Genomic DNA, 26902 nt, shown 5'->3' with positions numbered 1-26902 from the left:
ATGTGGAAATATATTTACAGAAAGTATTTATCTTGTTTTATTAGGCGATTTATATAACAATTAATTTTTATTGTTTAAATTGTTTTATTGTTTATTTATGTTATTATATATATATATAAAATACGTAAATGAAATAATTAAACTACGTTAGAAATCTTAATGAATCTTTATTAAAACTATTCCTTTAATGCATCATGAAATATTTTAAAACTGGACATAAACTATGATTAAAAATTTCCTCTGTATTCTCATTTTTTTATATTTATATTCTTCTTTCTTGATTAAAGTTTGAATCCACTAAATAAAGCGTTATATATGGTTCTTTAAAGAACATCCAGACATATATAAAATAAATGTAAAGCCGGACCCAGATGAAATGCATCTCGCCAGGCGATGCAAACCACGTAAAACCACGCATATCCATGTAAAAACAGACGAACATTTCATTCACATTCATAACTATTCCACACTGCACGAGGTAGAAAAATTGTGTAGTTGCTGCCGAAATTGAACGCAGTGAAAAGCACAATTTCCTTTGATGTACGAATATTCGTCAGCGCACGCGATTCAATGCCAGTCAAATTATAAATGCCAATCTAATTACATACATATACCTTGACACTGCGATGATAGAAAGGCAAAGAATAAACGAATGTATGAATGAAAGAAGAAAAAGAAACATGTGTTCGTCTGCTATCCGCTAATGAACTTACTACTCATAATTAGAAGTCTGAAGGTATGGACTGACCTTGAAATTCATAATATTACATAAAATATTATTGTCATAATGTATTAAAATATACATTATACATATACAATATTATTATTATAAAATATTAAAATATACACATATATGTCGAATAAAATGAATAAACTGAAATTGAGTATTTTAGCTTACATGTACTGATTCGAATATGAAACGTGAACTAAAAATCATGTAATTGTGGAAAACTATTTGGAAGCTTACAAAAGAATTATTTATTAAGCACACAGTGTGGTACCTGTCCCTTTCAAAGGTATGCATTTTAATCTTTAATAAGTATAAGTGAATTTTTGTCTGATTGAATTGATCGCAATGACTTTGGTTGCACTGGAATAGAAAGCAATAGCTTTTCGAATTTTATTTAATGAAAAAATTCAACCTATCTACGAAGATATATGCATGTTTAGAGGTTGGTTCAAAAATCAAAGAAAAATATTGAAAGTTCCTTTTTAATTCATTAGTTTATTAGTCCACTACGGATATTTGTACAAATATTTCAATTTATATTTTAATTTATATTTCTGCAAAGATTAATGAAGAAAATAAAATAATGGAAGTAAATGGAAGCAGAAGTACAAATTGTTTCATCCACTAAATATTACACCAAGTATTATATTTTGGATACTTTATATTTTCTATTTTTAGATATTATGCATATTTTGTGTAATTTTGTACCATTAAATTTCCTATAAATGAATAAACATACGTAATGTGTGTAAATCTTTTACTTGGAGATGTGTTGAATTAAATGCGTATAGATTAGATGTAAAAGGGTATTCTTGTAACTACCCCATAGTGGAAACAATGAACTACTACTTCTTCTACTACTGCCATTACTATGTACGTGCTGCAGTAAGAAAAGAAATTTTCAGAATTTTTTTCTAATAGAGATTCTTAAGATTTTTAAACAATAGATATTGAAGAATGTTTGTTTATTTACTACATGTTCTATATTTTTCCTAACACCTCGTCCTTTAGTACTTTCCGGTTCTCCATCAGAGAAGTTCGTTTTGCAACTAATAAAAATTCGAATATTCAACCAACTTTCAATTTTGTTGCATATTCATCCTAAACTTCTCAAATAAAAGTCACTGTTATTCTGAACTAATCTTCTCACGAAAGACAAACAGATTAACCAACTACGAGTATTGTTTAACAACATAAGAGTTGTAACGAATGTTCGGAATTCGTGATCTGGGATTTACTTCTCACCTCGTAAATCCAACGAACTTTTTCTCGTTCTGGTGCAACCTTGAAAATTAAAGTAAAGCAACTACATAATATGTATACTGCAATGAATCTTGGCGTACTGAAATTCATGATAAATTTCAACGAAAGGAAACTTGCTTTATCGTGTTGTTTCGTTAAATTATTAAATATTGTTCGTTTGTTTCCTGTTTTTTTTCTTTTTCTGTAAATTGTCAGAAATGAAGATTTTCAATAGTAACAAAAAAAAAACATATTTCTTTTAATTTGACAATTTACAGCACGTATTATTTGACGCATATTTATTCGTTTATAAGCGTTTTATTATAACTATAAATTTCCACTTTATTTATAAACAAGTTTATAATACAATTTTTAATGTGCTTATTTCCGTATTATACTTCCGTTCTTTACAATATGTATTTCTTTCAATAATTCTATCTTGCGAAAGTCGCAAATAAATTATCTTAATATTTATGTCTATTATAACATTTATAACTTTGTTTAGCATATTCCACATAGAATTTATTATACGTATACTGTTCCACTAAAAAAATTTTAGCTTGTTATATTTTTGGTAATCAGATCGTCTACCAGTTGATCTAGTCAATAAAACTATTGAGTTAAGTAATAAATTCGTGTACTCTTAGGTGGTGTACGCGTTTCAATAAATTATAAAAATTGTTCAAAGGATACAAAAGTATATGTATATAATATCTTCTATGGAATATATTGTAATTATATCCTGATATTTGTGATTTATTTATAATGAATGAATTGTACAGATATAGACAGAAAAACGATGGCAGTTTAACACGTTGACTGGCACGCCTGTTTTCAAAAAAATCTCCGTCAGGCCACGCGTGCAGCAGTACCAAGCGTTCTCTGCTCGGTCCTCCCATCGATATTTTCATAATGCGAGTCGCTTATCTGGTGGTCTTACCTCTCGTTTCTTTGGTTTCCATTCCTTCGCATTTGTTTCTCATTTCTCCACTTTCTACAAAATCAGTTTGAATCTTGGCCGAGCAACGAACGGTATAACTTAAAATCTCTGCCCTAATTCGTTACAATGTCGAAAAGAAAAATTGAAAACTTATTTCTTAGTGAGTCAGATAGCAGTGAAAAAGAAAGCTTTTACGAGGCTTATGATTCCGGAAGAAGCATTAGACGCGCGTGCAAACTATGTTATGCAAATAAAAGACGTCGAATGGGCCGAACAAAGGCACGAAAGAATTTGAAGAAAACAACAACTTATTGACCAAATTGACCCGACCAACCTCAGCTATGTATAGAATGTTTTAAAGTTTTACATGCTAAATAATTTTTTTAATAAACCATTTTCGTATTTCTTTTATAACAAACCATTTTCGTATTACTTTTATAACAATTCAACAGTTTTATTATTATGCAATATCTTTCCAAATACCTACGACGATCCTTCGCAAGTAGTCGAATAAGCGACACCCGAATATGGGTTTCGTGGCCTGACCAGAAACTTTGCTGACACCCGAATATGGGTGTCGTGGAAGTCAACGTGTTAATATGAACTAATCGCAATAACGCGCTACAATCTAGACAATTCTCGCCACAACGGATCCAACGTTCTCTCTTACGCGGACCACACTCTCTCGACAACGCTAGCAACACTATCTTTGATTTCCCGATTGACACTCTCCGATTTCCCAACTAACAACTAACCCCTGCCTCTGCCTTCGCATCCCTCTTGTCTTTTCTTAGACCCCCACGCACATGTTCCGCAACCGCTCATGGCCAGGATAACGTAGACCTTCTCTACAAAACTATTCAATTGCAGGACCGACGACACATTTATGGGCCCATCGGCACCTCGGCTCTCAGGACATTGTTTATGATTCACTAGATATCTCTTAGGTCCTTTTCCACGATACTACATGTATCTCAATGTTTTAGTAAAAAATATACATTTACAAAGGAGTACGATAAATAAATTACTCCTTTAGATAGATGTTATATAAAAGTAATAACGCTTGACATACTCTTTTGAGAAAACATAAATTTGCTATTTCTCAACTTAATATGCAAAATTGCAAATTAAATTTATTTTACTCTTTTTTTACTTAATAATTTACATTCATAATTTGTCCAATTTGGACATTTGGTGAAATTTTTTAGCTATTTGATTATCTTGTGGGGGCTACCCTCAGCGGGGTACCATCTTCGTGTTTGTTAGGTTATATCCTTTGTGAGATCTGCTGGGTGTCTCCTTTTCAGTCTTCTTTCTATGCTTGTTGTGTTGATCGTTTCCGTAGCCAGCCTTTTTTTTTACTCTTATAACCACACCTAGTTCGCACAGCATGATATAACATCGTGATTTGTTCTGGATCCAATTTACCTTGTTAATTAAGAAACATAAGGTTACTTATCATCTACATTTTCCATATTTTAGTCGTAATACAATTTATCAGTGATCTGTTATTGCTATAATATTGTGTAAATCAGATTATTTATATTCAAAGCATATTATGTTGTATTTCTATATATTTTCAAGTGTTACAATCGATCTAATTAAACTAAAACCACTAATCTGTAAACGTTAGAAATTTTAAATGCTCTATTTTTGCAATTACTAAAAATGTTGACGTATCTACTTTTGATCAAATTATCGTTAATTTTTATTGAGGTAGAAACATGATTATGCCTCTTTATTTTCACTATGCCACTTTAATTATAACATGTTACATTAATTTATAATATATTCTTTTACATTTTGGAAATCGACAATTCTAAAATTCAAATCAATTCACAATGACTAACTTTTCACAAGTTCGTCATTAGTAAATAACCCAATTAGTAGATTAAAATGTTGGACTTAACGAATAATTGTGTTTTGTAATGGTCAAAGTAAGCTAGTAGACAAAAAGATATATAATGTGTAATACTAACTCACAAATTATAAAACACTTAAAGTTAAAGCTACTTCATACAAAAGTGAATATGATATAATAGAAACTAATTAATGGATGGCACATTGATTAACTGACACGCAGTGACCAACTGTCCTATTATACCACTTTTAAAAAATTTATATTAAATTCTATATTTTGCATGGGTTGTACCTTTGCTCAACAATATACCGACGTATAATATGAAATATCATTTGCAATGAGTTGATATATCTAACATTAACAAAGCAGTAGATTCTGATCTCGCAACTTCTACATTCAGACTTCATGAAACGAAAGATCAATGACAGAATCTACGAAGATTCTGCTTAGTGAGAGAACATTAAATTACTATATCACATAAAACTGTTATCAAACTAAAGGCTAATGCAATTTCCTCAAAATATTTTCCTCAATGAATGTCTATACTGCATAAAAATAACAGTGAACTAATACTAATACGATTCCAAATTTTCTTTATCATCAATTTTAAACAAAGAAAATCATTTGTAAAATATTAGTACTATTAATTCTAAATCGTTGTAACTGTAATAGTTCCTGAACTCTAGAACATATGCCCTCAATTGGTCATCTAACGAGGAGATGAGTAAATACCTCTCTGCCCGGTTAATCCTCGCAATTTAACGAGCTACTTTGAGTTATAGCCAATTCGTAGCTGACCACCCTCTGTACTATTCGGTACTACCATATGTAGCACATACGCGAATCTCTGAAGTTTGGCCCTTTAATAACTCATCGGCATCGGCAATATTACGCTTCGCCAAGCGTCTCGACACACTGCAGATAAATTGCATCGTCTAGCAGACACGCGCTCGTCTGTAAACCTTTAATCCTTGGGGCGACCAAGTGATATCGAGCAGCTTTATTATATTTCCCTTATCGCAATTTCACAGGTTCTCTGGTTAATTTAACAAAAAAGCCCTGATACAGTTAAAAGCGTTGTGCTTCACATTCAGCGATCATGTTTTGTCTAACACGATTAATGCCAGTTAAGCATAAGCCGTAAATTATTATTTGCTTTAAATTTCGATCCCATTGTGGAGAATTGTGGATCTTCGAAGCCGAAATAATGTTACAGGAACACAGAATTTGCACCTGGAATTAATATTGGAATAGTTATATATTTATTTTATGGACGATTTCTAAGATATTCATCGATACACACTTGCACGCGTCTCAGCACTTTTTTCCATAGCCGACCGTTAACCGACTGAACTGTTTACATTCGTCTGTTTTCGAGACGCTACGCACACATATACTTACACACACTGATACTCACATACAAGTATCTCTGCTATTCATTTAACCCAGTCCAGCACAGAAAATTATACGTATCTCAACACGCATTGTTTGTATTCATGGTTTCTGTTTGATTTGAAGCCATAATGAATCCTATGGTCGAGGCTGGGTCGATTCTAATGCGTACAGATATTTCACGTCTATCATACCTATAAAACAAAATAGATAATAATAGATTTTCTGAACTAGTCTCTAAATTAAACATTTACGTGTTATCATTTTACCAAATTATTGGGTCACTTCAGAAATAATGTTATGTTTTACACAAGTAACTTACATACGTAAAATTTTAAAGAATTAAAAAGATTGTATTTGTTATCTTTTACAATATCTTCATCTAAATTTATAATGAAAATTCTTAAATGCATTTTGTAGATTTATAATAATTATGCACATGCTGAAAATTTCATCGAAATCGGTTAATGTTGCTATGGGCTACAAACTGTTAAAGATGGTGAAAGCCACAGTTTTTCCCTTTCGGCCTAAAATCTAAAGATTCTTACATCTTTCGATGCCTATCGCTTGTCGATTTCGATGAAATTTTCAGAATGTATAGCTGTACGTAACGAACATAAATCTACTAAGCATATTTTTTAAATTTTCATTACAGACTTGGATAAAAGAATTGTAGAAGGCGATCTTTACTATATTTTTCGCGATTTTTTACACGTCATCTAGTAAACTAATTCTTCTGATTTCTCAAGAAAGCTTAAGCCATTCGGTCAATTAAAAAAAAATATTCTGTTTCAACGAGTGTTCAAATACTTTCATATTCAAAGGCATTATTAATTAGTTAGGATTATAAAAAAAGTAAGTTGTAATTTTTTTTAAGAATAAACAAAATCTCGATTATAAAACAGATACAAGTGTATTCTAATTGAAAAGATCTACATTTCATTAAATAATCATTTAATAAAATAAAAATACTCTTCTATATTGAAAGGTTGATTTGTTTTATCCAATTAAAAACTATGCTAAACTACTATTGTATAAATTTCACGATAAGTGTTAACGTCGTAATTTCAGAATCTCCTTTGATGAAAACAATACAATAGATTACAATTTGCAATGCAATTATGTAAAACTGATTCTGGGTATTAAAGTTTGATTAATATAACATACTACTATTATACCTATGCATATGTAATAATACAGTAGCATTGACAGTTATAACTTAACTTATTGGCTAGACGCCACCGCAATGTGTTTTCTGCAATGTGGCGACTACAGTTTATACAGTTGAGATATAGTATACACTTTAATAAATAATATTGACCTCGCGTTCGTAACTCTAAATTAGCTTTGAATGCAATCTTTGCATCTTCCTGTTGCATAAATTTGTTCGCGGTATATGTATATATGTACATACGTGCAGCATATCTGAGATTCTAATCAATACGCAAGGCTCTGTCACGGATGTGATACGAATTTTGAAACTGAATTCCATTAGGAAAGTTTGGATCTTCCATCTTCGAGTGAAAATGGGTGAATACATAGTTATATTAATTTTAACAGTAAACTCAATTACTTTGCGGTGTATTGCACAGATTCGTAAGTATTAATTTGAAAGATATTGTTGGAAACAAATATCTATTTTTTTATGAAGAAATAGATAATAATAGATAATTAAGTTTAAGTGTGAATTTCTGTATATAGAGCCCATAATTAAAATAATCGAAATCACAATAATTGGACACATAAACATAACTAATATTATTAATAATATAGTTATAGCGTATGCATAAAAGGACAAAATAGAATATTGTACGTAATCCTAGATTGATCAAATATAGATTTTAAACTAGAATGTATAGAATATAAGTAAAGCTTCTTCTAACAAAATTTAACACCGAATTACTATTCCTTTGAAAACCAATCGCATATAAAATTGCATTATATCTGAAAATAATTATTAAGGTAGATTTCTTTAAAAGAAATTAAAATGCAATTAGAGCGACTTACCTAACCCTTAAAAATTAGTAATGAATGTATATCTCAGTATCGTCCTTGGGAAATTAATCACATAGTCATATCATTATTGGAATTGTTATTATTAAACATAGGTTTGGGATTGATATTTAATAGATTCACACAGATTCAATTTTACATTTTATATTTCACCACCTCGTACAAAACGTCTGAACACACCGGATACACTTTCATAATTAACACGTGATCGACTCCTAAGACAAGAGAGCGTCGTTAGAAGTCGTACCAACTTAGCTTGTAGGAACTAGCGATCATACCAACTTAACATTTCTCAACAATTGTAAAATACAAAAAATTGTTTGAAAAATTGTTTTAAAAAGATGTATGCAAATGTCCATAAAAGATTAAAGAACAATCCTCCTCTTCCAAAAGGAGGAAGTAATATTTCCTTTATAAACTTAATCTTTGACAATTGAAAATCTTCACACCTTTTACCTATATGAGGTAACAGTTCAATTCCTCAAATATATACTATAAAAAACTATAAATCAAATTTATATAAATTTTCGCAGAATATTCGCAAAACTTTCTTTCAAAAAAGAAAAGAGATATTCCATTCGCAAAGTTATTAATTGATCGGAAAATTCTATATCTTGCAACCATTGTATATCAACGGTTTAGTTCTTCAAATTTTTAAAAAATATAGCATAAAATAATCGACATTAAAGAGTATAAAGTTATGAGTATTTCACTCATTGGCATTGCTTCTTATTAACAATCGTCTTTCGTTCAAAATATAAATTACTTTTGCACAGAAGAAATGACCGTGAAAATAACATGTAGTTGTCCCAGCAAAGAAGCCTTTTCTTTTTATTTCAATTAGTTTTGATATGGATACAGATTGGGATGCGTAAAATGCGCGTCACAGTCGTGAGCATGAAGGATCGAGCTAGAGGCCGTCAAATGCACCTGGCATATTTTTCACGCGTTCCAGCCCAGTGACGGAAATTAACGATGCAAATTTTTCGAAAAGGAAATTCGGCGGTAACTCGCGCTACGAGGCTATATAAAAACACGATAAAAATAGGCGACCAATTTTACGTTGGCTAACGTTGTTAAAACCAACAAAACAGACTAAAAAACGGGAAGTGGAACCATAATAAAAAAAAAACTTGTTTTTAGAGCGAAATTTGATTAACGAATGTAATGTTCATCGAGAGATTTCGTTTAATTGCTTTTTCCTCGATGAAAGCATAACGGTATTCAGAAACTTAACAATAGTTTCCCTTCGATGCTAAATAATAAAACGACAATAAATATCTTACGCATCGTGACATTTTTCTATTAGGATTTTAATATATTTTCTTCTAGAAATTGATCGTACTAAGCTACGGGTAAATACAGATCAAATTTGAAAGTTGTATGTCAATTTTAGAAATTCAAAGAATGGAAATGAAAACTATAGCATTATAAAAAGGAAAGGATCCACTTTTTACCAGTAATTTTGCGGGATGTTCTGCCCTTGTTGTTTTTAACTGTGAAGACAAGAAAAGACACGAGCGTCGTGAGATTGCAACGGATCTAAGAGTCATCAATGGACTAATGCTTTTTACGGACAGTAGCGTAACTGAATCAGAAATTAGGTATCGATGCGAGATAATGCTAATGATGAAAGTTTTTTACTTTTGGTTCTTCCTTTACGAAACTCACATCAACGCGCTTGTGATGTTCCTGATTAAAATACGAGTAAACAGGAACCATAATGTTGATCTTATTGAGATGTAAGAATGAAAATACCTAATGGGATATATACAGGGTGGTTGGTAACTGGTGGTACAAGCGGAAAGGGGGTGATTCTACGCGAAAAAAGAAGTCAAAAATATAGAATAAAAATTTTTCGTTTGAGACTTTGTTTTCGAGAAAATCGACTTTGAATTTTCGCTCGGTACGCGTGCACTTTATTACGTCTCGTTATAACGGATCTCACTGTAGATCGTTGTCTCGATTGATGTTATGTTGATAAACACTTCCAACGTGACCAAAGTGTTTTCCTACCTATTAACTTACTATCCGACTTTTATCGCTATCCACTATCAGTACCTATTAGTCTACCATCATGTCTACATACAGCAATCGGGAATATACGGGAATATATTCCGAAAACGCACTTCTATGCTGAATAAGATAAATAAAAATATAATAGTTTGAAAACTTTTTGAGCAAAACAGTTATATCATACTGTAAAGTGAAAGGCGATAATAAAAGAATGCCAGGAAGATGTTCAATTACGAGCGTAAAAAGCGAGATTTCTGCCATTGGACTCTGCAACCATATACTCTAGCAAAATAAAAATTATTCATTATTTCACAGAAGACTACAAAAAGAGGATCGAATGGGTTAGGGCCATGTTTCTTAAACGTTCATTCCTTTGTAACGTGAGAAATTATAAAATTTTGCATAAGTACAGATATAAATATAGGTATAGTGTATGCTGATCCAGATCCTTACTCTTACAGTGTTACAATATAATAGGAAGAAGAAGCATGACAGGGTCGCACGTTCATATATTTATAGCAAAGGACATTACCAAAAAATCAACTTTTTCTAGCTGAAGGCTACAGAAACAGCAATAGAAATCTACTTATAGCTCTTTTGTTTCTAGACCTTGTAATCCAAAACAAAATTTATATTCAAGGGCACAATAATATGGTCCACTCCTTATTTCGGATTTGTTTTGTTTCATTAAATTCTATTCTCTTCGTAACAGCGGTCTCCAGGACACGGATATACAAAAGAAAACGTGTAGAGTTTTTCTTGAAGTAATTATTTCAACATTAAACATATCCTATATTTTTATATTTAATTTTAATGAAAACATTATATTTTTATGAAACGAAATACTAACGTTTTGAACAAATTTTAATTTATTCTGAAATGTTTTACAGGCATTTTACATTCTATATTAACAAAATTCAGACACAATAAAATGTCTGTATTTTCATTCAGAACTAAATTACGAACATGTTAATAAAACATTATTTTATCTGTTTCGATGAATACCATATTTGATACAACAAATTTAATTATGATGTAGTCAACTCATTAAGTAGATTTTATTAATTCTATATACCGATAAAATAGTCAAAATTAATTTGATTATCGATCTTTCCAATAATGAACATAATTGTGAAGTATTAAATTTATTAAATAATGTATGCCAAATAATTTATTAAATTATTTATGCTTATTTATCTTCTATTTCTTTATTGCAGAATATTCAATAAAGTCTATTGAAATCAAATTGTAAATGTTCATAGTTCTGTCCAATATTGTTTTCCCTAAATTTGTTAAACTCTAATTGTAATTATGACGTAAATTTAGTTACAATGTAACTTTCTTTTAAAAAACGCAACAATCGAAGCTAAAGTAAAATACGCAAGTTACTAGCTTAATGCTGGTTCAATTTCGCTTTAGACGATCCCTTGGAAGTTTACGTTAGGAGAATCCCTTAATCGATAATCTAATGCGATTTGCCAACATCAGCTATAATATATTGTACTTCGCATGTGTACATTATCCAGCAGGGATACTAGAATCCATATAGTAATCTCGAAGCAAAATGTTTGTCCTGACCATGTATTGTCTACCCCTATTATGAAGCTGCATATCAATTGGATCAATTTCTTCCAACCTAGTTGATGCTTTAACCCCTATGAAACTAGTAGCATATTGTATCCCAACGAAATTTTTAGGGAAAAGACTGATTTTTATCATTTTTCTAGCGTCACTGAGACCTATTGGAACATAAGTATCCCATTATAAATGAAGAGTATATCGAAAGATAAATCATATTTTCTATTCTTCCACAGGAAACTATTTTTGAGATTCGCTATATTTTATTATTATTATTATTTATTTTAGTCCATGCCTTTTGGCTTTGGACGAACTATCGATTTACACTTCTTACACTTATTTTGCTCCTTATATATCTACCTCCCCTCTTATCTAATCTATCGTATTGCACTCCCTTAGCTTATTCTATCTCTTACAGCTAAAACTAATGACTAAAAACTACGATTGAATTATGTTTACGCACAGTCAGGAAGAATATCGATAATTTTTGTGTAGCAGAAGAAACAGTATCAAAATGCACTTCGAAGAATAGCAAAATTAAATTTATGTCTATCAGTTTTAACTTTATTTACATATATCCACAGAATATATTGACAAAGTTTAGCCGAAGGAAGATATGTAGAAAGCAGAAACTTAAAATATACAAAGATCTCTGTTAGTGCCTAGATAGTGATAGTAGCCATATTACTTTGGTGTTAACATTTGTTGCTAAAGGTGGAGAAACAGATTTGTTTCTGTGAAACTGTAGATTTCATCATCCGATTATATAAAATGTAACGGCAATGATGGAATAATCGATTATGAGATCATTTTTTGTGCAAAAAGTAAATCGAAAACATGTAGAACGAAATTTTGTCCTATAGTGTTTCCTTTCCGAAAATCATTAAATAAGGATATACTTATTTAAGAATTGATAAAATGTTTCTGTGTTTATAGATATTAGAAACGTTAATAGAAATTACAAGATAGAAATAATACCTATACATCGTACTTCGTCTATAATTCGTAACAGATCTATATCGGCATGATGTATAGATCTATATATATGTCGGAGATGTAGGGACATCGGGCCTTTCTTTTGCAATTTTGGGAAGATCCCCGATACTTTGGTCTAAACTATTTATTATAGCTCTACTTAAATAATAGAACTTGGAAGTAGTTGTTGCGATACGATCCGATTGTTTGCCCGAGATTTGCGACAGTGGTCTTGGGCTCGAACTGACACGACTGGTCGCCGAACGTAGCCACGGTCACGGGATGAACGTTTTTACATAACAGAAGAAGTACCGATGTTAAGAGCACACGCTGTATCAACAAACAAGCCCCGGGCAGGAGCAATGTCAGCTCTACACGGGTCTGCCTAGTAACGGCGCCTGGAATTTTGTTGATATCCCCGGTCAATATGAAATTGACAAATGTGATCGTATCAGTCTTTTATTCTTGTGATCACCTTGGGGAGTTTACACACATCGTCTTGTCAGTCTGTCAGAAAGAAACCGAGCGACACAGCTAACGTCACTCTGTGTTTCAAAATATACTCTATTGAACAAAGAGTTTTCCCCGTTGACCGTGGATTCGTTATTGAACCTAAGAACATTGTCTTTAACATCTAGAGTGTGTAATCACCACGTATAATTGTCAAACTCTGTTAAATCAACATTTGTACGTATAATTGTAAATATAATCTCCATTGAACAACAACGATGGCTTGTCCTAATGAAGATACGTCACACACCCCTAAGTCTAACATCAACCCGACAAATATTTGTTAAATATTTAAAAAAACTTTAACCAGAACAATATAAAGTATCAGGTTTTAGCATGCAAAGTTTCTACTTGCTTCAGATTCTTTACCTGTGTAGATTGTATCAAGCAACATAGTTTGTATATAAGTGTAGTTTACATAACATTAAGTGTTGATTTATGCTTTTTCGTTTCATATATCTTCTTGAAAGAGCAGATTCTACAGAATGCTTCTTGCAACGGTATAAATACACACGAAAGTTGAGTCGTTTTCCCTTGTGAGATTAAACTCAATTGTATTATAATCAAAAATATAATAAGAATATTAATTAATATTAGTAACATTACAAATTAAACTGCGGATTTTTATATTTTTTTTTTTTTTTTGAAAACATAAACGTGCAAATATGTATATAATAAGTAAATGTATAATATGTTCAAAGTATAGTACATGTTATAGCATTTACTATATGGCGGATTGAGCATCGGCCATAATTTTTATTTTTACGCCTCTCCTCCGTCGTCGAAACCCGTCGTCGCCACCGCCAGTTTTGAATTTGCCGCGTTTCGTTCCGGGAATACCGGTGGACTCGTCAGTAAGGTTATGTCCGGTATTCCCTGCCTTAGATGCAGAGGGACTCTCGCGGTATTTGTATTATGCCTCTGTATATTCGTCCGCTAGCGAAACAGACAGACTCGTTGTGTCGTAGTAGCCCTCTGGTGTTGACGGTTGGGTATCCGGATCGCCTGGAGGTGTTACGTCCGCGTTGATGTCCTCTACCTGTCGGCATCCTTTTGTTACCGATCCGCCACAACTAGATAAAATAATTCTCCGTCTAAATATATCCATAAAACTATGAATTTGCTATGAAAACTACGAATGTAGTCTATTAATAATATTTTAAAAAAGGGCCTTATTAATTAATAAACTCTTCATCGATAGTTTCTAAAGCTTTAAATAATAGTGAATTATATGAATTTACTGACTTGAAAGATCGTTCTTTTATTTTGTAAATGTCCTTTAAAACATGTTCTTAATAAAGATAGAACGGCTCCAAAATATTTGGAAAGAAAAGAACCATGAGTTAGGAAATAACATACTTAATTTTGAAAATGTAAACTTAAAAGAAAGTAAGCAAATATACATCCATTATTACGATCTCCATAAATTTGAAGTTTTCAAAAATTTCGTTTTTATTCGTATCAAAGTAGAATTGGTTTTCTTTGATAATAGTCAATTAACATCCGTTCTCGTGTAAATTTACATACAATTTGCACGAACACATCTATCAGTATTCGAGACCAGCATACATATATACTGCAAAATAACGAGTATGCCAATGGGCTGAAAATGATATGCAAATATAAAGAATACGATCAATCACATACCCTGTGAAGTATTCCACGGATCTGTGCTGAGCTCATCATCGGTCCGATGAAATCCAATATCGCGTGATAAAAAACTATACCAGAGGTTTAACATACGATACCACAGGTTTCCCACCTTTCGTCTGAAATGTAAACCTATCCGGACACCATGGTGTTACTTTGAATAAAGAAACTGAATTTTTTGACGGACATTTTGACGAGGGTACATCTTTACAAGCCTGGCCGTGTTGAATTTGAATCTGCCACACTATTGTTGCTAGAAATAAAATATGTTTCGGTCAGCCTTTAAAATTTGCATAAATCGATTCATGTCGACACAGAAAGTTAGAAAGTAGTTAGTTAGAAAGTTTCTATTTAGAGCGAATCTATTCAAGAAAACGTGATCCAAAAGTCTTCCAAAAAGAAATAAAAACGATACGCTTTTAACGGACTCTGTTATTCATTGAATGATTGCGATATTTCGTAAGATTGCGTAAAGTGAATACGTAGACTACAAGTTGAAAATATTTTGCAACTTTAAAAATTCTGTGGAAATATGATTTAACAGATACGTAATAATATTAATTTTATAAAATTCAAGCTTACACGTAGAATGATAATATGTATCATATTGTATATGATGAATTTAAAAAAATCTCATTGAATAGTATCCTTGACATTCTTCACAAATATTTGTAAATAATAAAAGAAGAAATTAAATCTATGTTTTGTAGAAGTATGATTTAACAGATACGTAATAATATTAATTTTATAAAATTCAAGCTTATACGTAGAATGATAATACGTATCATATTGTATATGATGAATTCTAAAAAATCTCATTGACTAGTATCCTTGACATTCTTCACAAATATTTGTAGATTATAAAAGAAGAAATTAAATCTATGTTTTGTAGAAGTATGATTTAATAGATACGTAATAATATTAATTTTATAAAATTCAAGCTTATACGTAGAATGATAATACGTATCATATTGTATATGATGAATTTTAAAAAATCTCATTGACTAGTATCCTTGACATTCTTCACAAATATTTGTAGATTATAAAAGAAGAAATTAAATCTAAGTTACTTTTTATCTAAAATTTTATTTAAATTTGCTGAAAATTATTTTATATGCAATTAATAGACGACAGGTTCAATTCGATTTAAGATCATCTTCAGCTTATTTATTTTTCCACACTTTATACGCAACTAAGTATATGGAAATTTCTGCAAATTTGCACAAAATTCTGCATTTTTTTATATATCGGTACAATGAATGAATGCTTTTTAAAGCATATTTTTTAAACCTTTTAACATATTTAAAAAAGTCTTAGAATAAGAAGTTTTTTGTATAATTGTTGTAACATTAATTGTAATATAAGTGCAAATAAAGAAAAGAATACGTCACACAAAATTAAATATATTATCAAAGGCAGAACGACAAGATTGATAAATATCGCTGTGAATGTATCGTGAATAAAGCAATTGTTACATCGATTCAAATTTTAACAAGTTGTTGCAGGTACACAAATGTAATGTACCATTTTATTTTAGCTTTATCGAAGTTGGACGAGAACTTCTGCTATTTAAGAGTAGCGCAACAAGTATGAAGTACATATTTTAACAATGCCAGTTTTAAGAATGTGAGTTATTCATTCATTCTAATAAAACCGCACACGTATATGTTCCTCGGAAATTTTCTGTACCTTTATTTGTACCCAAATATACAAGTTTGGAAATTAATAATATGTCAAGCTAAAGCAAATTACGCAACATTATTAATATTCCATATCATATAGGTAAATACATTTTATCATTGATTTACGCAATGCTATAATATTTCTGATGAAAATGCATTGTTTACAAACTATGTTTATTGTCCTTTAACGTTTATAACTAATTAAAACAATCACATTATTAAATAAATATTCTATGTCTAAAGTAATTAAATTACTAAATAAACATATGTTTTATAAATGAATGTATGTTTAAACTAAAAATGTAATACGTAGCTCGACATTAATTTTGCACATGCAATGTATGCAATATTTTTGCTCCTTTATATTCGTACATATTCTTTTCAATTATACCAAAGAATGCTAATCCCGTGCAACAAAATATTGTTACCATTATATCATAGGCGTTGAAACTAAATTTATCTAGCAAACTTATTATCGAACGTTGTTAATTATACTTAAATGTATAACGTAACGTACACTCATAAATAAAAGATGCTTACATACAAAAGACTGATAAAATACATACATAACGCCGACGATAATAGCATACACTAAACATATTTTTAACATTTCTGACAATTTAAATTTTCCTGGCAATTAAAAATAATTCCTCAATCAATAAAATGTAACAAAATAAAATGAAGAAAAATCGTAAATTCCTTTCCCCAGCAAGATATCCCTTTTGGTCTACTAGAGCGTAGAGAGCATATCGTGATAATAAAATGCTCTTCATTGTTAAAATTGAACGACTTTATTGCGGTGAAACGACGCCAAAAATTTACGATACGAGAGGGAGCATCGTAAAGCGATCGTAGCACATGATTATTAAAACATGGCATCGACTTTCGTAATAGACACTGATCAATACCTTGCAATTAGGATTGTCAGCATGTCTGCCTTAATCTTCACAACCTCCGTGCAGCTAATAACCCGATATCGAGTCGCTACAACCCGATTTCCTTCCTGCTTTCAAACACGGAGCGCGTGTTTCAAGTTTCGTGCAACAGCAAGGAATCGTGTGCTCCTTTTTTTCTTTTGGTTCAATTTTCTTCTTTCTTTTCTTTCCTCTTTGTTGTTCGAACGTGAAATCAATTCATTAAAGTGGAAGAATTCTGATCGCGTGAAATCGAGGTTAAATTCAAGAAGGGAGAATAATAATGATTGATCAAAAGGCTATGGAACAGCAGGTTGTTGATCTGTCTTCACGGAATTTCATCAGATAGATTTACATCGCAACGAGTACGCTAATTGCTTCCCTTGATTGCCTTCCTCAAACACGGCCATTTAAGCCGTACGGAATTAAATCTGTTTGCACTGGGATTTGGCCAGTTTTGACGAAGATGAATGCATCACTTGTAGATGGTCCTTTGCTGCGATCGACGTTTGCGTACGTTCAAATTCCTAGTGAGCTTTCTTCCCATTTTATTCCGCGAGTTTTATGGACGTTCCTCCGAAGAAGATATAACAGATAAAGAGAAATAAAGAATAGAGGAAACGAAGGACAATGGCCCTTCTGTCACACGCTCTACTGTGTACATGTAAAAAGAAAAAGGCAGGAGATGAGAGAGCACACTTTTGTCCTTTGTATCGCTAATTTTTGTGTATTTATTATTTAATTCTGTTCTTTCGCGTATGTGTTACTTTTATCAGGTTATTAGCTTAAAATTATAATAAATGGAGATCATATAGGAAAAATATAACAAATTTATTTTCGTTCTTTTGCTAATTTCGTGTTAGTTCGTAAGGAAATATTTAAATGCGAATTATATTATATATTATATACGTAATTATGCAAAAATATTATATACGGATTATACTATACTATACAGGGTGTTTAAGGGGTGGTTTTTGAAGCTAAAATAAGACAAAAATCAAGGATAAGAAATTGCGTTCTCAACTTTGTTTTGTAGTTATTGACGATTAAATATTAGCCGAAATACCCCTGTGCACCTTCGCGACACCCGTGGATAGGACAATCGCGGTGCATGTATGAAATTTGTATAAACATTGCTTATATATATTATTATTTATTAATTATTTAGGAAGGCAAAGGATCAGCGGAAATATTAATCCTCTTTACTCGAAAATTCCACGAGGCAGTTTTTGATATCTTGTTATGAATCTTAATAAGTAAGCAGGTTTATTAAACATTAGTTTAATCTACGAGTTTTCTTACGAAACATTGCGCAGGATAGTTCACGTCTTCAAATATCATAGTCTTCTTCTTTACGACTTGTACGAGGTAAGCTGCTGCCAATGTATCGTTCGATTTCAGGATCCTGTGTATGCCGTCGCTTAGGCTGACTTACTTTCGGCCGTGTAAAAAGGTTTGCTCGCGCACAGGGACACTTCACCTAATTTTTAATTGTCAATAAGTAAAAAACGAAGCCGAAAACGCAATTTTTTTATTCTGGATTTTTATCTTATTTTAGTTTCAAGAATCACCCCTTAAATTTTTTACACTTGCAGCCGAACATCTTGTATATACATATATACAATATATATATATATTATATGAAAAAATTGTTAATCTTAAAAATTGTTAATAAATTCAGGAAGTTTTGTCGAAAGCAAAATTTCCGGCATAACCATAGTAATAATGCGATTAATTTTTTTGAAATGCTCAATGCAAACGTTGGAATTTGTAAAAACAAAATCAAATAAAAAAATAGTTTTAGTAATATAAAATAACCAAACAACTAATGCAATTTTAAATTAATCTCCCAAGTATAAAATGGGAGAATTGTATACACATATATTTTGTTTATATTAATATTTTATATAATGTTATTAATCTTTAATTATTAATTATAGTAACTTTATATACTATTTTTGCCATTCTATATGTTCTGTATACTAAGATGCAATTTTTGGTATAACAATATAAATATTATCTATTTACATTATATAGAAATTAAAGGAATAGTAGAATTATTGTATTACAGCTTTAATGTTATCATTCCATAATATAACACATTATTAATCTCTACAAATGAAAATAAATTAATCTCTAATATTTAATATAAATAAACATCACTGATCCGTATGTGTATGGGATGAACCGTATCTAATTAGTCTTTATTCTATGCTATACTTTCTCGTTTTACTGCTACATTAGCCACCTCCAATGTCTGCATCTTGTTTGTAACCATTGCTCATCATCACGTATCATTGACCTGTTATAATTGAAATAAGAATTTATTTACGGATAACTTATTTGATATAAAATAAAGTTATTTTTCATAAGATATTCTTAAAATAAAAATACTAAATTAATTCATAAATTGATTTATTTCTATTTCAATAAATAGGCCAGTAAAATGTACATATTATTCTTATACAATAAACATTTAATGGCCGTTTTCCGATAAATTCTTTACCAAAAAAATCACTACATACTCTGTTCACATATACGTCACAAGGGAGAAAATCAAATTTCCATATGGCCACAATTCCGTTAGCCTGTAAAAGGATATAAAATACTTACCTTGTAATCTATTTGGAACATCTGTGCATCGCAGTATGGCGCTGTAGGATATTTGTCTATATATAGCTGTGATTTTATTGGCCAGTATTCTTTTGTGTTTATCACCTTTCTCTTTAATTAAAAAGTATGGGCCAATGTTTCAAACGATTTCAATTTTACTGTTCGCACATTCGTTCGTGTTGCTTTCTCGTACTGTCCCGTGGCCACGTATCAAGATACTTCACGTGTTTAAAAACAAAACTTTGTCTGCCTGGACAGTACAATATGCTGGTTTTTAGTATTTTGTTAATGGTCGTATTTCTTCAGTTTTAGAATGAACGCGACGACGACCTACACAGGTGCAACGAGCACTCTGGCTGGAATTCTTGGCATCGAGTCAGAAATAAGAATGGATAAAGCGGAAAACTCCTTAGACAGTGATCTTGATATTTCTCCGGTCACTCTATCCTCCGCATGGTCCAGAGTGGCGAGACTTCTTTTGTTAGCATCAATGGCTGTCGGCGGCAGTGTCGGTAACGTTTTCATGATCTCTGCGGTGGTGGTAGAAGATCAACTTAAGAAACGAGGTATGTCGCCATCTGTTTCCAATGTTTCGTAATTTTAAGATCAATTCATCTAAGGACTACCATCTTTCTTTTATTATGGCTAAATTAATTGATTTTTGGAACCAATATAATGAATAAGATGCTAATGTATTAAATATATAAATTTGAAAAGAAAAAGAAGCTTCTCATTCCAATAGAATTGAAATATTATAAATTATAATAAAACACACACATGGGAACACATAGAACAACACATACAGTGTTACCTTGCAATTATGCCAATACGTGGACTAGATCTTGTGCGATTTACTCACGTATATATTACAACTATTTAATTAACTTCTAATAATCAGTAATTAAATGTGAGAATAAAATAATAATTAACAACTGTATATAACGATTCTTACATTTTAATACTACGAAACTAAGACTATTTCTATCTCTGCGGTATAAAAATTATATTGTTTGCCGTATATTGGTTAAATAACTCTCTTCGCCGCTTGATATTATAATAATCAGTAATTAAATGTGAGAATGAAATAATAATTAACAACTGTATATAACGATTCTTACATTTTAATACTACGAAACTAAGACTATTTCTATCTCTGCGGTATAAAAATTATATTGTTTGCCGTATATTGGTTAAATAAATTTCTTCGCCGCTTGATATTATAATTTGAGAAACACTATGTGGCGGCACTCGACAGCACAAATACCGCCATTCGACGCTAACTAACAACGGACGACAGCTGCGCAGTGGTTAGCGCCTTGGGTTGCGAACGTTCGGAACCCGGGATCGAATCCCGGCGACCTAAGTCTCCGATTTTTCTTCCACGATTCTTGAATAGAAAGAAAATACGGTAGTACCCCAACAGCGACATCTGCAACCAGAAGCCGCACTATTATCATCACGGGCAACATACACCTCAACCATAAACATGTTGCTTATGTTTAGCTCCAATGGATAACGTATCACAAGTAATATGACCAAATATATAGTTAATAATTGCATTGTTTAATAATAACAATGTGTGTGATACGTATTTGAGATATATCAGAATATAAAAAATAATAATTCGTAAATATTGCAGTGTTTATTAAATTACTAATATTAGAATATATTAATTGTTTCAATATTTGAAAAATTTATTTTATGAGAAATCATTAAATAATGTAATTAGTGGAAAAATTCGTATGTAATCGGAATATTTTTATAAAATAGCAAAAGCTCTTCAATGAATTCTCAATTTAATGATAAACGTTGTAAATTTGCAATGTTAGAATTTGTGGATGATCTGTCGCTGATAAACACAAGTTACAGCAACTTAATATTTCCCTCTGATCATGTAGTTGATTATTAGAAACGAGCATCGTATCGCACAGAGAAGACGAAAGAAGACCATAGAGAGAAGACTATGACACAATTCGGAAAGTTTCCTTATCCAAATTACAACTTTTCACGAGAGTTTCAATAATTTCTTTCCTTTATAACTACTAGTCTATGTTTAACTTCTGGTCTTACCTTTTCCCCCCATCCTTTCGCAAACTCTCAACGAGAAACACTTTCTCGAAAGATTTTCACCAGCACTTCGTTACCAGTGTATACTGATACGAACGTAAATAATTCGAAGTTTCGTGCAGCCAGGACGATTCAGCAGGAAAATTTTGTTCCGTTTCTGCTGCACTTTTATCGTGGCAATAAACTTCTTCTCTGCAGCCCGTTTCATTAATGGCCAATACCCATTGGGAGCCGTAATTATCGGCCTGTTCCTAACTAAAAAAAATCTTCCGATCGTCTATAACAATTTCGTGACTCTGCTGTGATAATAGCAATTACAAGGTACCTCACGCAACTAAGTGTGAGTATGCATTATACGTAATATCTTCAAACTGGTTAAAGATGGAACAAGAGTTTAGAACAAAAAATTAATGTTATGTATTACTACGTTTCTGCTTTACTTTTATGTATTTTTTATTATTGATTTGGTTGCAAAATGTAACTGTGCTTTTTTTTTATTAATGAAACTGTATTTAGAATCTGTCTTGTATAAATTTATTTTCTAGGTCATTCTATACGACGTAACAGTATTAAATTGAGTGATTTAGCACTAAATAATTTGTGAGATATTTATTATTAAAAGAAAAATTTAAGTCCCAAAGGAATCATGCACAAAATATTGTACAGTTATATTAAAAAGAAAGACTATGAAGTTGTTCTTTGTAATTTTATTAATACATAGAAATATATAAAAATACAGTGAGAAGTATTAATAAAGTATAATTTTCGTAATAAAATGTATTATTATTTATTTTTAGTGCGTGCCTTTCGGCTTTGGACGAACTTTTGATTTACATTTCTTACATTTATTGTATTGCGCTCCTTAGCATATTCTTATCTCTAGTCGCTAAAACTAATGACTACAAACTATTGCAACTTATGACTACACATTATTGTCCTTTGGTCTTTTGCCTCCTTGCCGTGCTACCTTCTTGTCCTTCCTCCCCGTCTTGTATTGCCCTTTCCCTTCTCTTCTCTATTATTGCTTTTAATTCCATTAGTCCTTCTCCAGTCTCATTCAATGTTTTTCCATGTCTTTTGGTCCTCCGTTATTTCACATTCTTCTATTACATGTCTCAGGTCCTCTTCTTCCTTTCCACATAATCTGCACCTTTCTTCTCCCTCCTCTTTACAGTGTTCCTTCGCTTTGGTCTCGTTTTCACACCTGAATCTGGCTATAATTTTCCTGTCCTTCCACTTCATCTTCCCTTCCAAGTACTTTGGTATCTCATCTTTGCTTATGTTTCTGTAGTATCTGTTATATTTGGATTCCTTTATCCTTTTTCTCCTCTCTTCTGTTTCTCTCTTCCTTCTTCCTTCTACAATTTGGTCTCCCGTCCAACTTTCTTGCTCTTCTCCTGCTTCCCTCTGTGTCCGTCCATTTTTCACCTCTTCTAGTTCCTTCTTTCTCTTTCTTGCTCTTTTCCCTTCCTGGCCATTTCCCCAGTTTCCCTCTCTTTCCTTTATGCACTCTTTTACCAGCTCCTTTTCCGATTCTAGAGTTCTCTCCTCGTACCTTGCTGCTCTTTTTAATGCTTTTTCCTTGATTTCTTCTAGCTTGCACTCTTCTGTCAGTATATAGTTTGGTGCTGCCCTATCTAAACCTAAGATCCATTTCACGTACCCTCTTTTTATCCTATCTAGCCGTTCTTCCATGTTCCAACCCCATACCTCTGCTCCAAACAGCGCCACACTCTCTACCAATGCTTCAAACATCTTCATTCTCCTCTTGTAGTCCTGTTTGAATATTCTTTCTCCCACGCTCCATGTTTTCTTCATTGCTATCATTGCTCTCCTTTTCCTGTCTTGTATGTGCTTCTCATCACTGCCGTAATAAAATAGAATTTCGCTCTAAAGAAAAGTGCAATTGCATCTTGTAATCGCATTAACGCTTTCATTACGGATTCGATTTTCGTTACTTACGGTGTTATATATTCACAAATTATTTTCATACGATACCTACTTCTATGTTATAAAGCTTTACATATGTATTTTATACGATCTGTTATGAAATATTTTTTTTACAATTTCGTGTTTTTTTATTCGCGCCTTACATTCGAATCAGTATCATGCACATAACGAAAAATGTGCTATATGAACCCTAAGAAAAATTGAATGTGTTAATGTGCACAAATCCATCAAAGTAGTGAAGGACATATAATACAATTTTTTTACCAGCACTAATTTTCATTTTGTTAATTATCTCTGTATTTAATTGTTTAAAAGATGTAGATGTATCTTGTTGCGTGAAACACCCTCTATATCGTGATGCGTAGTAACGAGAAAAAGTCGGACTTTCCCCCTGAAAATTCTACTTTATGTCGACTTCTTTTAGTATCCAATCTCGCATGCGTTCATGGGACGATATTTGAATTGATCTATATCTTTCGTAAACGTAATTTGCTGAACAGACTCATTTGCCCTAATTGAAAAGAATGGCCTTCATAAAAACAGCATCGACAAGCTGTTAAACATGATATAGTAAAATAATATTTTAATGTTAAAAATAACAGTATCATCGATCAAAGATTACTCGAGGTACAATTTTATCGAATACGTATTTATTAAAGTATTAAAGAATTTCTTGAATGATGTCAATAATTTGTTATTAAATTAGTCAGCTATTCCGTGACGAAGATTGTGCAATTGATATCCAAACGAAATTTTTAATTTTCGCCTATTTCATCTTTACCTTCTTTTGAATTATGATATACTTATATTTAATGATATAAAAGTATACATTAATGTTCCCTTTATAGAATAGAACAATACAATTTTAAAAATCATACAGGAAGATTAGAAACAAAAATAGTCCTTTATTTTTAAGAAAACAGTAACTCTAGATTTAATCCTTTCTGTGAATATGTTTTGAATTCTTTACACATATTTACATTTACATTTTGCACCAAATGTATATTTTTATTATTATAGTTTTTATTTATTTGTTTGAAATTATCATTACATAACATAAATATGAATTAAATACAAATATACATAAAGTACACATATACAGAATATATATATATATATATGTCGGGTTGGCGTTGTAATTAGGGTTGGGGTTAAGGGCGTGAAACGAATCTTCGTTGTGATTAGACATTGTCGTTATGCAATAGAGAAGATATTGACTAGAGCAAATATGATTGTTACAGATATCGACAAGTAACCGTGGTAATTAGATACTCGAGACGCTAATGACAATGATCCTAGGTTCGATAACGAATCCGCGGTCAACGGGATAACAGATGTACGCTCTCACAAAATCTAAGTCCGACTCCTGGTTAACAAAACGTGAATTATTCACTGATCGTAAAGAAATTATTCCTTCTCGTCAATGAGATCGCACGAGAGAATGCCTTTCCGTCGCGATGATGCCACAGAGGAAAACTATGACGGGGTGTGTCTAAGGGTACGAGATCGTCGGATTCGTAGAGCGATGCCTTCGTTCGAAAGGTGAGGGAAATTGACGTTGCTGTTAATTGGTCAATTTCCATATCGGTGGTTAGGAAAGGATGCTAGCCACCCTTGAGGGAGAGAGTTGCTAGCGAAAGCGTCGTACGTGAGAAAAGCAGATTTCCCGTATCTTCCCGTAGTAGGTGATAGATTTAGGGATTGTTAGGATAAAGACTGTTTCTTCTTCTTTTTAAGTCGATTGCTATACTGACTTCTCTTCACCGTTTCTTGTATCTGCCGATCATCATCTGGATTTTGTTTCAAGATATATCTCGGATTTTAGATACTTCAATTCTTTTACCGGCTCCAGCTCTCTTCCTTCCCACGACCATTTTTCTACTTTTCTCCTCCCTCTAGTTTCTCCAAGAACTGTCATTTTGGACATCTTCGCATTTGGCGCATGGTTTCTCTTTTCCCATCCTCCTCCTTTCTCAAATCCTCCTCTAAATTTGCGATGTAAGTCGTGAACAAGACCGGACTTATATAAAGAGACAGGGCGGCAGGATCAGAATTAAACAAGGAGGTATAGAAAAATTCTGGATACTAGCAGGTTTAAGACAGAGATGCGTAATAAGTCCGATTTCCTTTATCCTTTCTATCCGCTGGTTGTTTATCTTTTTCTTCCTCTTCATTTCCCATAACTTTTTCCCATCTACTGTGTCGAAGGCTGCCTTTGGGTCGAAGAAGAAGCCTTAGAACTTTCTCTGTATTTGTTTCCTATCGTGTGTCTTAATATACATGTATATGTATGTTATCCATCGTGATTCGTCCTCCTCTGAATCCCGTTTGTGTTTCTGGCAGTATTTTCTTTCTCTCTATTTACCTCTTTCCCTAGCCTTTCCTTTAACACCATTGCGTAGGTCTTATATACTATATTCTACACATCATAGACAAATCGAAGCAACTCAAGGCTAAACTCAAAAAATTCTACTGGCTCATTGGCCGACATTCCTACTTGAGCACTACTAAATACTAAAACCTTTTTGAACCTATGGGATCCAACTATGGGGAACAGCGAGTAACTCCAATATTGAAATTCTTCAACGATTCCAATCAAAAACTCTAAGATCCTTAATAGATGCACCTTGGTATGTTACCAACGAAACCATCCACCGCGACCTCAAGATACCCACAGTCAAAGAAGAAATATACAAGTTGAAAAGCAGATATAACACAAGAGTCAACAACCACCACAAGTCATTGGTCACCCAACTACTTGACACGACG

At 32.0% G+C, this 26902-nt stretch overlaps 1 protein-coding gene and 1 long non-coding RNA gene across 6 annotated transcripts in view; one reads left to right on the top strand and one right to left on the bottom strand.

The window, feature by feature from the left end:
• LOC122568882 (RYamide receptor-like) overlaps positions 1-26902 on the top strand; it is a 349767-nt gene that overhangs the window by 301223 nt on the left and 21642 nt on the right. For 3 of the 5 annotated variants that reach the window (XM_043729151.1, XM_043729149.1, XM_043729150.1), the window contains one exon: positions 20423-20682. In XM_043729151.1, coding sequence (XP_043585086.1) covers positions 20430-20682 — 253 coding nt within the window. In that variant the 5' untranslated portion in view covers positions 20423-20429. Of the gene's footprint in view, positions 1-6387; positions 7762-20422; positions 20683-26902 lie in introns of those variants that run through there. The other 2 variants (XM_043729147.1, XM_043729148.1) reach the window with 2 other exon arrangements.
• On the bottom strand, positions 4020-8382 carry LOC122568887. Its single transcript, XR_006317234.1, has 4 exons — positions 8173-8382; positions 6191-6359; positions 5506-6006; positions 4020-4340 (listed from the first exon to the last, which is right to left on the bottom strand). It is a non-coding gene; the product is annotated as an uncharacterized LOC122568887 (long non-coding RNA).

Source organism: Bombus pyrosoma, linkage group LG7 (genome assembly GCF_014825855.1).
Source record: "Bombus pyrosoma isolate SC7728 linkage group LG7, ASM1482585v1, whole genome shotgun sequence".
NCBI classification, from domain to species: domain Eukaryota; kingdom Metazoa; phylum Arthropoda; class Insecta; order Hymenoptera; family Apidae; genus Bombus; species Bombus pyrosoma.
This window is presented reverse-complemented; position numbering and strand designations above follow the sequence as displayed.